We start from the raw sequence: 11,635 nt of genomic DNA, 5'->3' as shown, positions 1-11,635 counted from the left end.
GGGTTCGACAAATAATAATAATAATTATTAGCCGTAGTATTAAACTATTTGGTGACATTATAGTGGTGGAAGTAGGTTAGGGTTTAAAAGTTTATTGAGCCACTTCAGACTGAGAGGATTCTCATTTCCTATCAAATTTTAATACAGCCCTATTGTTTGAAAGTTCTTACTACATTTTTCCTCACACGACCCAATGCTGTGCATTCTACCAATATAATCAAAAGATAGCAAGCAAGACAATAAGACACTGTTGAGGTAAGATTGAAATGTCATAGAGGAGGGGCTCCTGGAACTGAAGGGGAGCCCTTTCGACTCTACAGACAGTGGGCTGTGTACTCCTGAGCTTCTTTCTTTTCTTCTGGGGAAGTGTGTTTGGTGTGTGGATGAATATAAGATTTTCTACTTTGTGCATTTATTATTAGTCAATACATGACCGTGATAAATGTATGTTTATGGAATAATTTATATACTTTGTACACGTGTGAAATTGCTGTGTCTAACTTAACGCTATGTATAGCCGACTGATTTCTGTGGATACAGCCTGAGGGCATTATTTGTATATTTATTTATTTAACTATTTATCGTCAATCAGCATGTAGCACTTTAAACCAGCCTAGAGCCTCTAACATATTGGTCTTCCCCCAGTGTATTTTTAATGAGCTATTCTGTTTGTTAACTGTAAAATAAATAAACTCGACCCTTTTGTGCATTGTTGCGATGGTCTCTGTGATTCAGCGCCCAGATAAAATAGGTCCTAAATAGTAAAGAACCTCTAGGGGGCAGAGGGTGTAGGTTTAGGCCACACACAAACCTCTGCTTACACCAGATCAGTATAAGTAACAATTACCGTTGTATATCAATGCTCTGGAAACTTTGAATGGTAACTAATAACCATATAAATAAGGTTTAATTGAAATGCTGTCCATCGATGGAGGTAACTACAGAGTGTCAGAAGCTAATGAATGAACGTAATAAAAGCGTTGTCTCATTTTGCCAAGTGGTGTAAACATGATGACTTCTGTGGTTAAACTAGACAGCCTACACCGCATAGGCCTGCAAAATATGACCGCAGCAGAAAGTGAGAGAATGAGCAAGAATTAAGTTAAATAATTTTTGTGAGAGGCCTGTTTTCTGTTCCAAGAAAAGTGTGTTATCTTGAGGATTACGTTTCTGCCAACAATAGACTAAAAAGTTTGTTTATCTTATTTATTGAGTGAAAAAGAATATATAGTTTGAGGATGTGGAACTATAGTTTGAGGATGTGGTGTGGGTTAGGGTTAGTTCTATGGTTTTGAGACCTGTCTAAATAGGACCATGAGTTTGACTACAACAAATGTGTTCTTGTGGTAAATATGAGTATTTTGTGAAATGTCCATATGTAAGCAACAATATGAGCTTCATTGTATAACTGTAGCCTACTTGGCATTTCATTTCAAAGTTTGGAAAAATATGCATGTGATATAAAATGTAGGATTAGCCTATTGGTTGAAGGCAAGAATGTGTTTGATTACAATAGCCTACTTAATGTAAATCCTACATATAGGCATACAAGTATCAACATTTATAACAGGACCAGGGTATACACTATCATACATTTAAATATAGCTATAGGCAGCAATCATCGGGGTCCAAGCAATGTGCAAACTGCCCTAAGTAGCGAAAGGTTGAATGATTTGACCGCTTCAACAGGTGAAAGGGGACCATTTTAATTTTGTAAACTCTGTGGACAGCATTCATGAAATGTGGCGTGTGTCTACAAATGTGGTAACGATGTTGCGTGTCAAACTTTGAACTGAAAGATATTGGCTTGTTATGCAGTAGATTATTTTTCAAAATTGAGTTCTAATGAACGAAGGTCGTGTGCCTCCTAGAGTTCAATGTGCCATAAATATTTCGTCATTTTTGACGAAGCTGTTGATGAGCTATTGCCAAAAAGTTTCTTTGAGCCGACCACACTTCAGGGGACACATCCACCTAGGGACACAACCCTTATATTCCATATCAGCCATGTGGGGCTACAATCATGCCAAGTTTCAGGTGGATGGGTGAGGTTTAAGTATGGGATATTTTCGATTCAAATATCAGTCAAAAACAATAACAATGTGGAAAAAGCTTGAACACACTATATGACTGCCATGTGGTACAGCGGCGGTCAATGTTATCTGGAGAAGAAGCAAGCACAGAATCAAAAACAGTTAGCAAGTTAAAGGATTCAGGCTTAGCAATCATTTGTATCCAAGTTACAACAGAACGTAGTACTACAAACTACAGTTTGGCTTCTTTTTAAACTGAACCAAATGTTTCCTTTGTAAGCTATGTGTGGCAACCAGGGTATAAACTGCCTTTGAGGTGAAACTGACAGAGTCCAATATTTTCTAATAACAGGACACATATCGACGGTCACTATCACTTACATATGATCATTATGATGTGGTTATGGGTGCATCCCTTCTGGAAGAAAAAAACAGCTGAAAACCAACTGGTCTTACTATCAAAAATCATATGAAAACATACCTTATGATGGTCAAACTATCTGGAGACCAGCTGGTCCAGCAGCTTAAGCTAGTAGCTGCTTAAAACCAGCATATGCTGGTAGCTGGTCTAAACCGTTATGACCAGCTAAACCATAAAAAATTATACGAAAACATACCTTAAGCTGGTCAAAACTAGCTGATCAACTATGTTAACCAGTTTTAGATTGCCAAGCTGATTGTTTTCAACAGGGATGTTACTGATTTAACTGAAGACAGCTTTGAGCCCCATGTTTACAAGTCATGGGATTGGACACTAAAAAGGCTACTCATTCCAACCCATGTTTGGAAAAGTAAGTGGTAAGATAATGCAATATACAGTACATGAAGATGACCAGCACATCAGCCTGTGAGTAATACATCTGCATAGCCTAATTAGGTCAAATTTGCCTTTAGTTTTCTTTTCCAAACATTTTGGTTTTGCAGCATGTGGATTTCCCACGACTTCCTGACAAAAATTGTGTAATGTGAAATCCCCAGTCGCAGACAGGGATTGCAAGTTGAAAGTCCTCATCGCAGACAGTCATGTAGTGTGAATTGCCTGTGACAAGCACGTTACTGTCAAAGACGGAAAAGTTGTGTTGTCCGAATAGTTGCTATGCTTCTGAGATGGGTATCAAATGACAAGATGCCATATTTGTAATTAAATAACCAGACCTTTTCTGTCATGCATTTCTGCACAACGATCTGGTTGTCAACCAGAAGTGAAGATGTATTATTACACAGTATCACCGTCATATACTATCTTTAAGGGGCAACAAAGTGCAGAGCCCTGATGTGCACAATGAGGCAGGCTGGGTGAGTCTGACCTAAGCTGACCAACAGAACCTGCTTTCTTTCAGTGAGGCCAGGTCTGAGCAAGGTCAGTGCCATACCAATGTTGGCACTCAGTTTTTGAGTGTCATGGAACACTACATCAAAAGAAACCGTGAGGCCCAGAAGAAGGAGTGCATAGACTGGCTATGTTTATTTCCACAATAGTGGATACAACAAGTATGTTGAATTCATTAAACTCTTAAAACAATAAGAACCCGACTTCAGCTTTCTGTGGCCGAGGAATACAATGTTCTGTAGAAAACAATACAAAACCAAATGACAGTCCAATCACAATCCAGTCAATCCTCTGAATTGAATGAGTGTGTTCAACTATTTGAACTTTCTTGGTATTCCTCATCATCTTCCTCCTCTCCATCTTCTTCACTTTGTGTTGTGTTTACCACCATTGAGCTCTGATTGCCAATGATGACATATTCCATATGTGAGCCATGCACCTGGATATTATGAGGTCCTCCTGAAGTCTCTGCTGCTCTCTGCTGGTCAGACATCAGACTGGTTCTTATGGTTTCTGTTAAGAAAATGATACATTTCATATTTATATTGGTAACATGAGTGCTGTTGGTGCCTGTAAAGATTTATATGAGAAACTGGCCTTCAATTCATTCATTCAAATCGTTAACCTACATACAAAAACATAAACAAATCATATTACACACAACATCAATGCGGTAGTGTCTGTTATCCTCACCTTGTGAGCTAAAGTCTTGTCTCTCAGGCCAGAGATGCTCCTGTTCAGTGGAAATGTTTTGGCCACTGTGGTTCCCAATGATACAGTTGCGTAAGGTGGAGTTGTGAATGTTTATAATGTAGGCTGGCGCATGAGGAGTAAACGTCCTCTCTGGGGAGGAGCAAAATTGAGAAGTGGATGTCTCTGCGTAGCCTCCTGACATTGAAGAGAGAAGTAAACAAAGATTAAAGAGTTAAAGGTGCCTACCACAAACAACTGAAACACTTCAGGAAATTATTAGACATGTGACTGCTTTCATGTGCTGATGTAATTACAATAGCTGTTGTTAACAGACATAAAAACTAATAAATTCTACTATTTAAGTAATTCCATACCTGCAGATGTGTTATTCTTTGAAGGCTGCTCATCAACGATATTTGATGGTATGGCTACAGTATAAATAAAATATGTTACATTAAGTAGTGTATCAAACCAGCCAATGTACAATCTAAAGCAGAGTAACATACATATATATATATATATATATATATGCCTACATAATACATTTAATGGGAAATGTCTGATTCTCATGAATTCCAAATGTCTAAGAAGATTTCATGCGTAGTGAGACAGGAGGCTAAATTAATTGCTACGTACCAGGAGCACCTGTTAGTTTCTCAAAAAGATCCGGATTACATTCTCCCAGGCACTGATAAAACAGCAGGCATGCGTTCCCACCCTTCCGTAGGACGACCTGAATAAGATGGGCGGCTTTTTGCATCCCTTTGGGTTGAGACTTGATAACTCCAACTTCGTGAGCTGTGATGGTCCGTGTGTGGAACAAGTAGGTTGTCATCTTCTCCACCAGGCAGGGTGACAATGACTGACTGAGAGTGAACAGGTGACCTCTTAATCGCTTCTCTGTTCGAAAAGAGGATGTACGTCAACACACATTCATACACACACGCATACAGACAGAGAGAGAGTCGCAATCATGTTTTAGTCACAACAAAGTAATGGCAGTGTAATGAAAGTTACCCGTCCCTAAAACTCTTCGTAGCCTATGTTGTCGCCTAACATTTGTATGTGGTACTACAAGTTAAGATATCTAAACGAAAGTAGCATACCGTTTAAAAGCTCACGTTAACGCAGCCGTCATTGAATTGAAATGAGCAAAATAGGCTATAGTTGTACAAAGGTTGGTTAAAATGCAACTCATAACTTAGGCTACTCACCAGGTGGAATAACGAAGCCACTGCTGGGTACTTTTAGGTCCATTTGTAACGGCATGGCACACACAACAATCCCTGATTTCACTTATCCAAACATAGTCCAACCAGACATACTCTCATACGGTAGTTTTGGGAGACTCCTGAGAAAGGATCTTTAGTTTGAGGAGGGACTTTGTGAGATTCCCTTTAAGCTTACCAATAGAAATGTCTGCCTCGGAAAGTCCCTTCTATACATGCGCACTCTGAAGATGTTATTTCCCGTATTTTCCCTCTCTCGTGTATTTCCCCAGTATGTGGCAGCTCACCTATTACTTTTGTGATGAAGTCGTCTAGATATGATTTGTTTTAACTGGATAGCTATCTGGAAAATTATATGCACACAAGCTGCAGGTGTATGTTGAAAAATAGCAAGTGCATGTGGTGGTTACAGGCAGCTTCACGAAAAAATGACAATCATAGGTCTCTAATGCTGAAGGGTTGAAGTATCTTGAGCAAGGCACGTAACCCCCAACTGCCCCCCGGCTGCGGTGCTGGTGCAGCCTACTGCTCCTGCTCCTTGTGCATGTGTGATCACAGGAGAGGATGGGACTAAAGGAGAAGTACAATCTCACTGCTCATGGAAATTGTGTGTGACAAATAAAGACTCAGCGTTCTTTCGTCCACCGGCACGATCTCGCTACTCATTGGTCGCCGTCATCCTGGGCGGAAGCATCATTGTACCGCACGAAAAAAAGATGCTAATTCTCTGCTGAAGATGCCGTTACCGGCCGTTGAAGTATATTGAAATCTAACCTGCAACCCAAAGATTTAGAGGAGTGTAATACGGTGCAATATGAAGATTTGGAGTACAGAACATATATTCAGGTAAGTAGGCTTCCAAAGCTTAACCCGATACAAACATTACATTATGATGAAACTGACATTGTTTATTTGCAGGAATAAATAATAGCTAATGCTACACGAACTAGCGACCTATAATTATTGTCGCATACAGTGTCCTTCTGTTTGCTGAGGAAAGAAATAAACGCAAGATCGGTGTCGACGTTTTTCAAATTCCTTGAACAATAAAATTGTCTTTGTAGCAGACTACATTTCAGTAAGAAGGTGAATCAATTGCTTTGCAATACCAAAATGTGAAATGTAGAGTTTGGTTACTGGAGGACGCATAGGGTACTGAAGTTATCTTCATCCCATTCTAGATTTTGGGTCAAGAACACTGTCTGGCATTGACACATCTTATTACTTGAGTTATGTGAATAGAAAGAGATTGAGAGACAGGAAGTAAACATCAGTGTTGATTAGCTAATTTACCGATTTGTATTCATATGCTTTTACCACATTTTCAAACCCCATAGTGTCTACAACACTGTACTTAAACAGGTATTAGGCTATCATTTTATAACGCTGGGGCAGCATGCGGAGGCTTGGCAAGGATTAAGCCTCCTTGGTGCTCATGCCAAGTCTGTCATAGTATTGTATGTGACAATGACAGTTTTAACACACACTGCACAACCAAACAGCTGTAATATATGCAAATTCAGTGAAATGTATAGCTTCACTAAAATTAGTATTGTCTCAAGAGAACGTGGTGACAGTGATAAGGACATACTTGCATGACAGAGCCCTTAATTAAAACTGAGCTGGTGGATCCAAGACTGAAGAGAGATATAATAATTAGAAGGGGACAAGGTGAGAGAGCAGGCAACGGTAGGAATTAGAAACACAACAATAGGAATAAGAGGAACATAAAGTGAGTTTCAGGTGGAAAGGAATAAGCAGACGTTACTTCAAAGAAGTTAAGCTGATATACAGGGTGAGGATATTAAATAATGACACTGTTATGACTATACACAAGTCATACGAGTATAATGAGTCATAACTGGTGACTGACGTTCATGTCCTGCTTCCGTCTGTTCATAGCTACCCTTGGGAGACAGTGATCAAGGCGGCCATGAGGAAGTATCCCAATCCTATGAACCCAAACGTCGTGGGAGTGGACGTGCTGGACAGGAAACTGGACGCACACGGCCGCCTCCACAGCCACCGGCTGCTGAGCACCGAGTGGGGCTTGCCGGGCATCGTCCGAGCGGTCAGTGTCAGGACAGTGATTGTGGCCAGTCAATGGATGTTTCACTTCTAGAATCTAGATCTTATAATTTCCCTTCATTCTTTGTCATGAATATGTTGGATCAATAAGGTGTTTCTATATACTGGTACTAAAGGTACTAAAGCCATCTGTCTATTGACACAGCAGTCTGCTTGTTGTAGAATGAGCACATGACAATTGCTGAATGAGTACATGGCATTTGTTTTTTAAAACACTCATCATTCATTTTAGTAATAAAGACTTTATGCACCTTTTGTAGACAACATTCTTGTTGGAATGATTTCCATCATGTCTGTCTTTATACTTAAGATTTTGGGGACAAATCGAACAACTACCTACGTGAAAGAGCACTCCATTGTAGACCCCGAAGAGAAGAAAATGGAACTCTGCTCCACAAATGTGAGTAATAATGTACACAACAGACAGAATACACAATTGCCAGTGTTCATTCCAGGAGGATGTTCGTGAATGTATGCATTTTCTAACATTACAAAATATGCCAAATGTATGGACTAGCTTGAGTGCCTCTTCAAAACTTCCAAACATAGACTTGTTGTAATAAGACTTTCATTCTCTTTACCTTAATTTCTTACATTTTGTGATTTTTTTTTTTCAGATTTCTCTTACAAATTTTGTGTCCGTTGACGAACGTCTCCTTTACAGACCTCACCCAGACAACCCTGATGTGTAAGACATGGAGTCCCTTTACTGTTGATGTCCCTTTCTCCAACTCTTGTTATTTGTACAGAAAGATGCTAAAATGCCGTTTTCTCTGAAATGATGTGTCCTCAGCACCATTCTGACTCAAGAGGCCATCATCACAGTGAAAGGCGTCAGCCTGAGCAGCTACCTTGAGGGCTTGATGGCCCTCAGCATGTCCGCCAATGCCAGAAAGGTACTTACCTAAGCGTTCACTCATTATTCATTTGTAAAGAAAACACATGTGAGTGTGATTTGTTTTTGCAAGCTGAAAAGTCATCTGAAACACGGGACCCTCAAGATTGATCAGCATAGACCTTCCTTTTTCCAGTTTTGAGACATTTTCAACAAAGGACAGGCCAGTTTGGAGACATTTTCACTGTGAACAAAGGACAGACCAGTTTTGAGACATTTTCACTGTGAACAAAGGACAGACCAGTTTTGAGACATTTTCACTGTGAACAAAGGACAGGCCAGTTTTGCAAACTGAATAGTGAACTGAAACTAAAACTCATGGCTGTGACACGATGATGACACAATGTGACGTTTTTCTTTTGGTTTTGAAAAGAGGAAATGGGGAATTCTTACAGAGTCTCAAAATATGTTTTGTATTGGCCAGTAATAGGCTTCGGTTCTCCCTTTGGGTTTTGTTTTATGAGCTTTTCCCTCCATGACGACACACTGGGCATGTGGCTTTAAAAATGTTGTCATACACTCGCCTTCACATTAATAAATGCAAAAACAGATCACCTTTGCCCAGATGACCCAATCAGACCAGCCATCACGTAGTGACCACAATCCTGAAATCTATGAAATCATGTTGTCATGCTATTCTTGGAAAGCTTCATGTCCGTGGCACTGGATAGTAGTGTGAATGTGGGCTGTACTGTGACCTGCCGGTTCCTCCACATCTGAACCTCCCCTGTTTTTTAATGCTCTACGGAACTCCTTGGTTCGCTTGGATTTGAGAACTGTCATGGATAGCTATATACAGTATAGTGATGATTGAATAGTGATGTGATGACTGAAGATGGTTCTGTTGCCCAATGATGCGATCACTATGCTTTGTGTGTTTGCTGTAGGGCTGGGATGCAATTGAGTGGATCATTCAAAACTCAGAAAGGGAGAACGTTCCTCTATGTGACCTGTGCTGAACAGGTAACCGTACTTCTGATTTTAAACTCAACTTCACTTTGCATGTAGATATGAGGCCTACTGACTGTGTGCATACAGTATGTAGTGGTATGGTGTGTACAGGTTAGTTTGTGCGTCTGTTTTATTTCCTTTAATTGCCTGCAACTATTAACCCTTTGTGTGTGTGTCTGCCCGTGTCTGTGTGTGTTTGTTTGTGTGTGTGTGTGTGTGTGTGTGTTTGTTTGTGTGTGTGTGTGTGTGTTTGTTTGTGTGTGTGTGTGTGTGTGTGTGTGTGTGTGTGTGTGTGTGTGTGTGTGTGTGTGTGTGTGTGTGTGTGTGTGTGTGTGTGTGTGTGTGTGTGTGTGTTTGTGTGTGTGTGTGTGTGTGTATTCTACCATCAGAGCCTTAACGGTGTCCACCAGAAGACGAGGAACCTCACCATCAGCAGAAGAAGAGACTCACCTCTGGAGACCAGAGCGAGCCTAACTGACTTTGATCTGCCTCAGTTTTGCAGGACACTCCTTGTGAGCCTGTGAGTGTCATGGATGTTGAACATGAATGTGTGAGTGTCACTTTTATCCCATGGAGATATTCCGATGATGATTTTTCACTTCAGGTGTTGGCAGAGAAGGCATTAGGCCATGCTTGAACTTCAGGTTCTGCAGTCACATGTTATCATGAGCATCATGGGTAACCATTCTCTAAGAAACATTGGGAATTGAATCAAATGAAATCAATGAATTCACAGATAGGGAAAGACATCTCTGTAAAATGCATTCCAGTATTTTCCTTTAATATTTTGTGTGATGAGTTTTGTAAACACAAAGAGCATGCTTTTCCGAGCGGCCCGAGAGCAGATGTGTTGCACAGTACAGTTGTCCTCTTCAACACTGACATTCAGTCCTGTACTAGAGTCCTGTTTCAATAGATCAAACGGACTTCCTGTGACATCTCTGGCCATCATCAGATTCTACTTGATTATTTTTTCTCTCTTCCAAATAGCCATGCATGCCACACTGTGTGAATTTTGTAATTGATTTTTCTGTGATTAAGCCTCATTTCAAACTTCCAAATTTCATGTCAAATTGCAGCTACAAAGTAATCCAGCCAGCCATGCATGGTAGATATGTTCTATTCAGAGAACGCATTAAGGTTATTTTCATGACGAAGTATGCCATGACAGTGCTGCTTGGTGACAAAATGAGTATGGACTAGTATTTAGCAGCATTGGTTTGCAGGTCCTCTGTAGCACATTGTAGCACAGTGATGCTATGAATCTTTAGGGTATGGAGAAGTATGGAGACATTTACATTTCAAAGCATAATGTGAGTGAGTCGCATCTGTGTGGCAATTTCAAATACACTGATGCATTACAGTGGGGGCCCAAAAGCAGACGCTGATGAAGGCGTCAATGCACCTAATCTGATATGAAAAAGAGGATATGTCCGTCTTGTTGCGTAGATACTGAACGGTGGAAACAGTGTAAGTCTTTTAAGGCTATACTCACTGGGTACCGATAGAACACTGGTGCTTTTTGTGTATGTATTGTTTAAGAAAAGAGTTTACTGACGAAAGAATATTTCAGGAAAGGTTTGCATGGAGCTGGAGTGCTGTGGAGCTGTGGCTGTAGGCTTATCGATCTGCTGTTGTTTTCTGGTCAGGTAAACGAGTCACACTTGTGCTCAATTAGGAGTGGCATTTATGGTACATTAATGGGTTTCTAGAAACCACGCAATCTGTGGTATATTGTGTAGTCCAGAGCTTGAGCACAGCAACCAGCGAAGCACAAAGTCAGCCACCTACAGACAGCAGGATTTAGTATTTTGTCAGTGCAGCGGTAAGAAGATCTCTAGAGCCTTCAGCCTTGTCTCTTCCACTACTGGCCTGGATAAGGAATCTAGATAATCCATGACTCCAGATTCACCTATTTGGTGCTTATAACCATTTTCTGAATATTCAGAGGGTCCTTTTTTTACTAATATAAAGTAAATGTGTTTGAACTTTCAAAACCATGTTACATTGCTGAATCTATGACTCTAGGACTCTCCATCTCCACTAGCCAATAGCTATTAATTTGCCAATATTTGCTGTCTGTATTCCATAATTCAGAGATTTAGCACTTTATTTTTGTTTACAATGTCATGTTGGTACACTTATGACTACTGAAATGTTTTATGTTTACTTTGTGTTGATGTTGAATGCCACTTTGACCTAACTTATGATTTACCTTTTATATTTATGTTGAGACACTGAATAGTTCCAAAAACCAATGTTAAAACTGGTTAATTGGAGGACTGCTGTTGTATTTTAAGACTTCTGTTTGTGGAGGTTTTACCATTTAGATTTTGAAACAACCTCTGACATCAGTAAAGCAAAATCTTCCAAAAGCTCTCTGCCTCATCATTCGCTTTCTGTCATGAACTTTTTT

General features: G+C 40.1%; 2 protein-coding genes across 2 annotated transcripts; one reads left to right on the top strand and one right to left on the bottom strand.

Moving 5' to 3' along the window:
- Positions 1-602: 602 nt before the first annotated feature.
- Positions 603-5,413, bottom strand: si:dkey-29h14.10. Its single transcript, XM_031575726.2, has 5 exons — positions 5,271-5,413; positions 4,693-4,956; positions 4,431-4,484; positions 4,057-4,251; positions 603-3,876 (listed from the first exon to the last, which is right to left on the bottom strand). Exons 1-5 carry the CDS (start codon positions 5,323-5,325, stop codon positions 3,674-3,676), a joined length of 771 nt encoding a protein of 256 aa, XP_031431586.1. The 5' UTR covers positions 5,326-5,413; the 3' UTR covers positions 603-3,673.
- A 460-nt stretch (positions 5,414-5,873) lies between these two features.
- prelid3a (PRELI domain containing 3A) lies at positions 5,874-11,594 on the top strand. The gene is made up of 7 exons (XM_012823130.3): positions 5,874-6,131; positions 7,188-7,356; positions 7,684-7,773; positions 7,991-8,061; positions 8,167-8,269; positions 9,156-9,231; positions 9,609-11,594. Exons 1-6 carry the CDS (start codon positions 6,100-6,102, stop codon positions 9,225-9,227), a joined length of 537 nt encoding a protein of 178 aa, XP_012678584.1. The 5' UTR covers positions 5,874-6,099; the 3' UTR covers positions 9,228-9,231; positions 9,609-11,594.
- The last annotated feature ends 41 nt before the right edge of the window (positions 11,595-11,635 follow it).

This window comes from Clupea harengus, chromosome 11 (assembly GCF_900700415.2).
Source record: "Clupea harengus chromosome 11, Ch_v2.0.2, whole genome shotgun sequence".
Taxonomy (NCBI): domain Eukaryota; kingdom Metazoa; phylum Chordata; class Actinopteri; order Clupeiformes; family Clupeidae; genus Clupea; species Clupea harengus.
Note: the sequence above shows the minus strand (reverse complement) of the source record. Positions and strands in the feature narration are given on the sequence as shown.

What these genes read in the sequence shown, in the direction of transcription:
- si:dkey-29h14.10 (XM_031575726.2), bottom strand. Translation starts at nt 5,325, where the DNA reads ATGCCGTTACAAATGGACCTAAAAGTACCCAGCAGTGGCTTCGTTATT. An exon ending in TGGCTTCGTTATTCCACCTG is followed by an intron (nt 4,957 to 5,270) that starts GTGAGTAGCCTA and finishes CTTTTCGAACAG; the next exon opens with AGAAGCGATTAAGAGGTCAC. An exon ending in AAAGAATAACACATCTGCAG is followed by an intron (nt 4,252 to 4,430) that starts GTATGGAATTAC and finishes CTTCAATGTCAG; the next exon opens with GAGGCTACGCAGAGACATCC.
- prelid3a (XM_012823130.3), top strand. Translation starts at nt 6,100, where the DNA reads ATGAAGATTTGGAGTACAGAACATATATTCAG. An exon ending in TGCCGGGCATCGTCCGAGCG is followed by an intron (nt 7,357 to 7,683) that starts GTCAGTGTCAGG and finishes TTTATACTTAAG; the next exon opens with ATTTTGGGGACAAATCGAAC. An exon ending in TGGAACTCTGCTCCACAAAT is followed by an intron (nt 7,774 to 7,990) that starts GTGAGTAATAAT and finishes TTTTTTTTTCAG; the next exon opens with ATTTCTCTTACAAATTTTGT.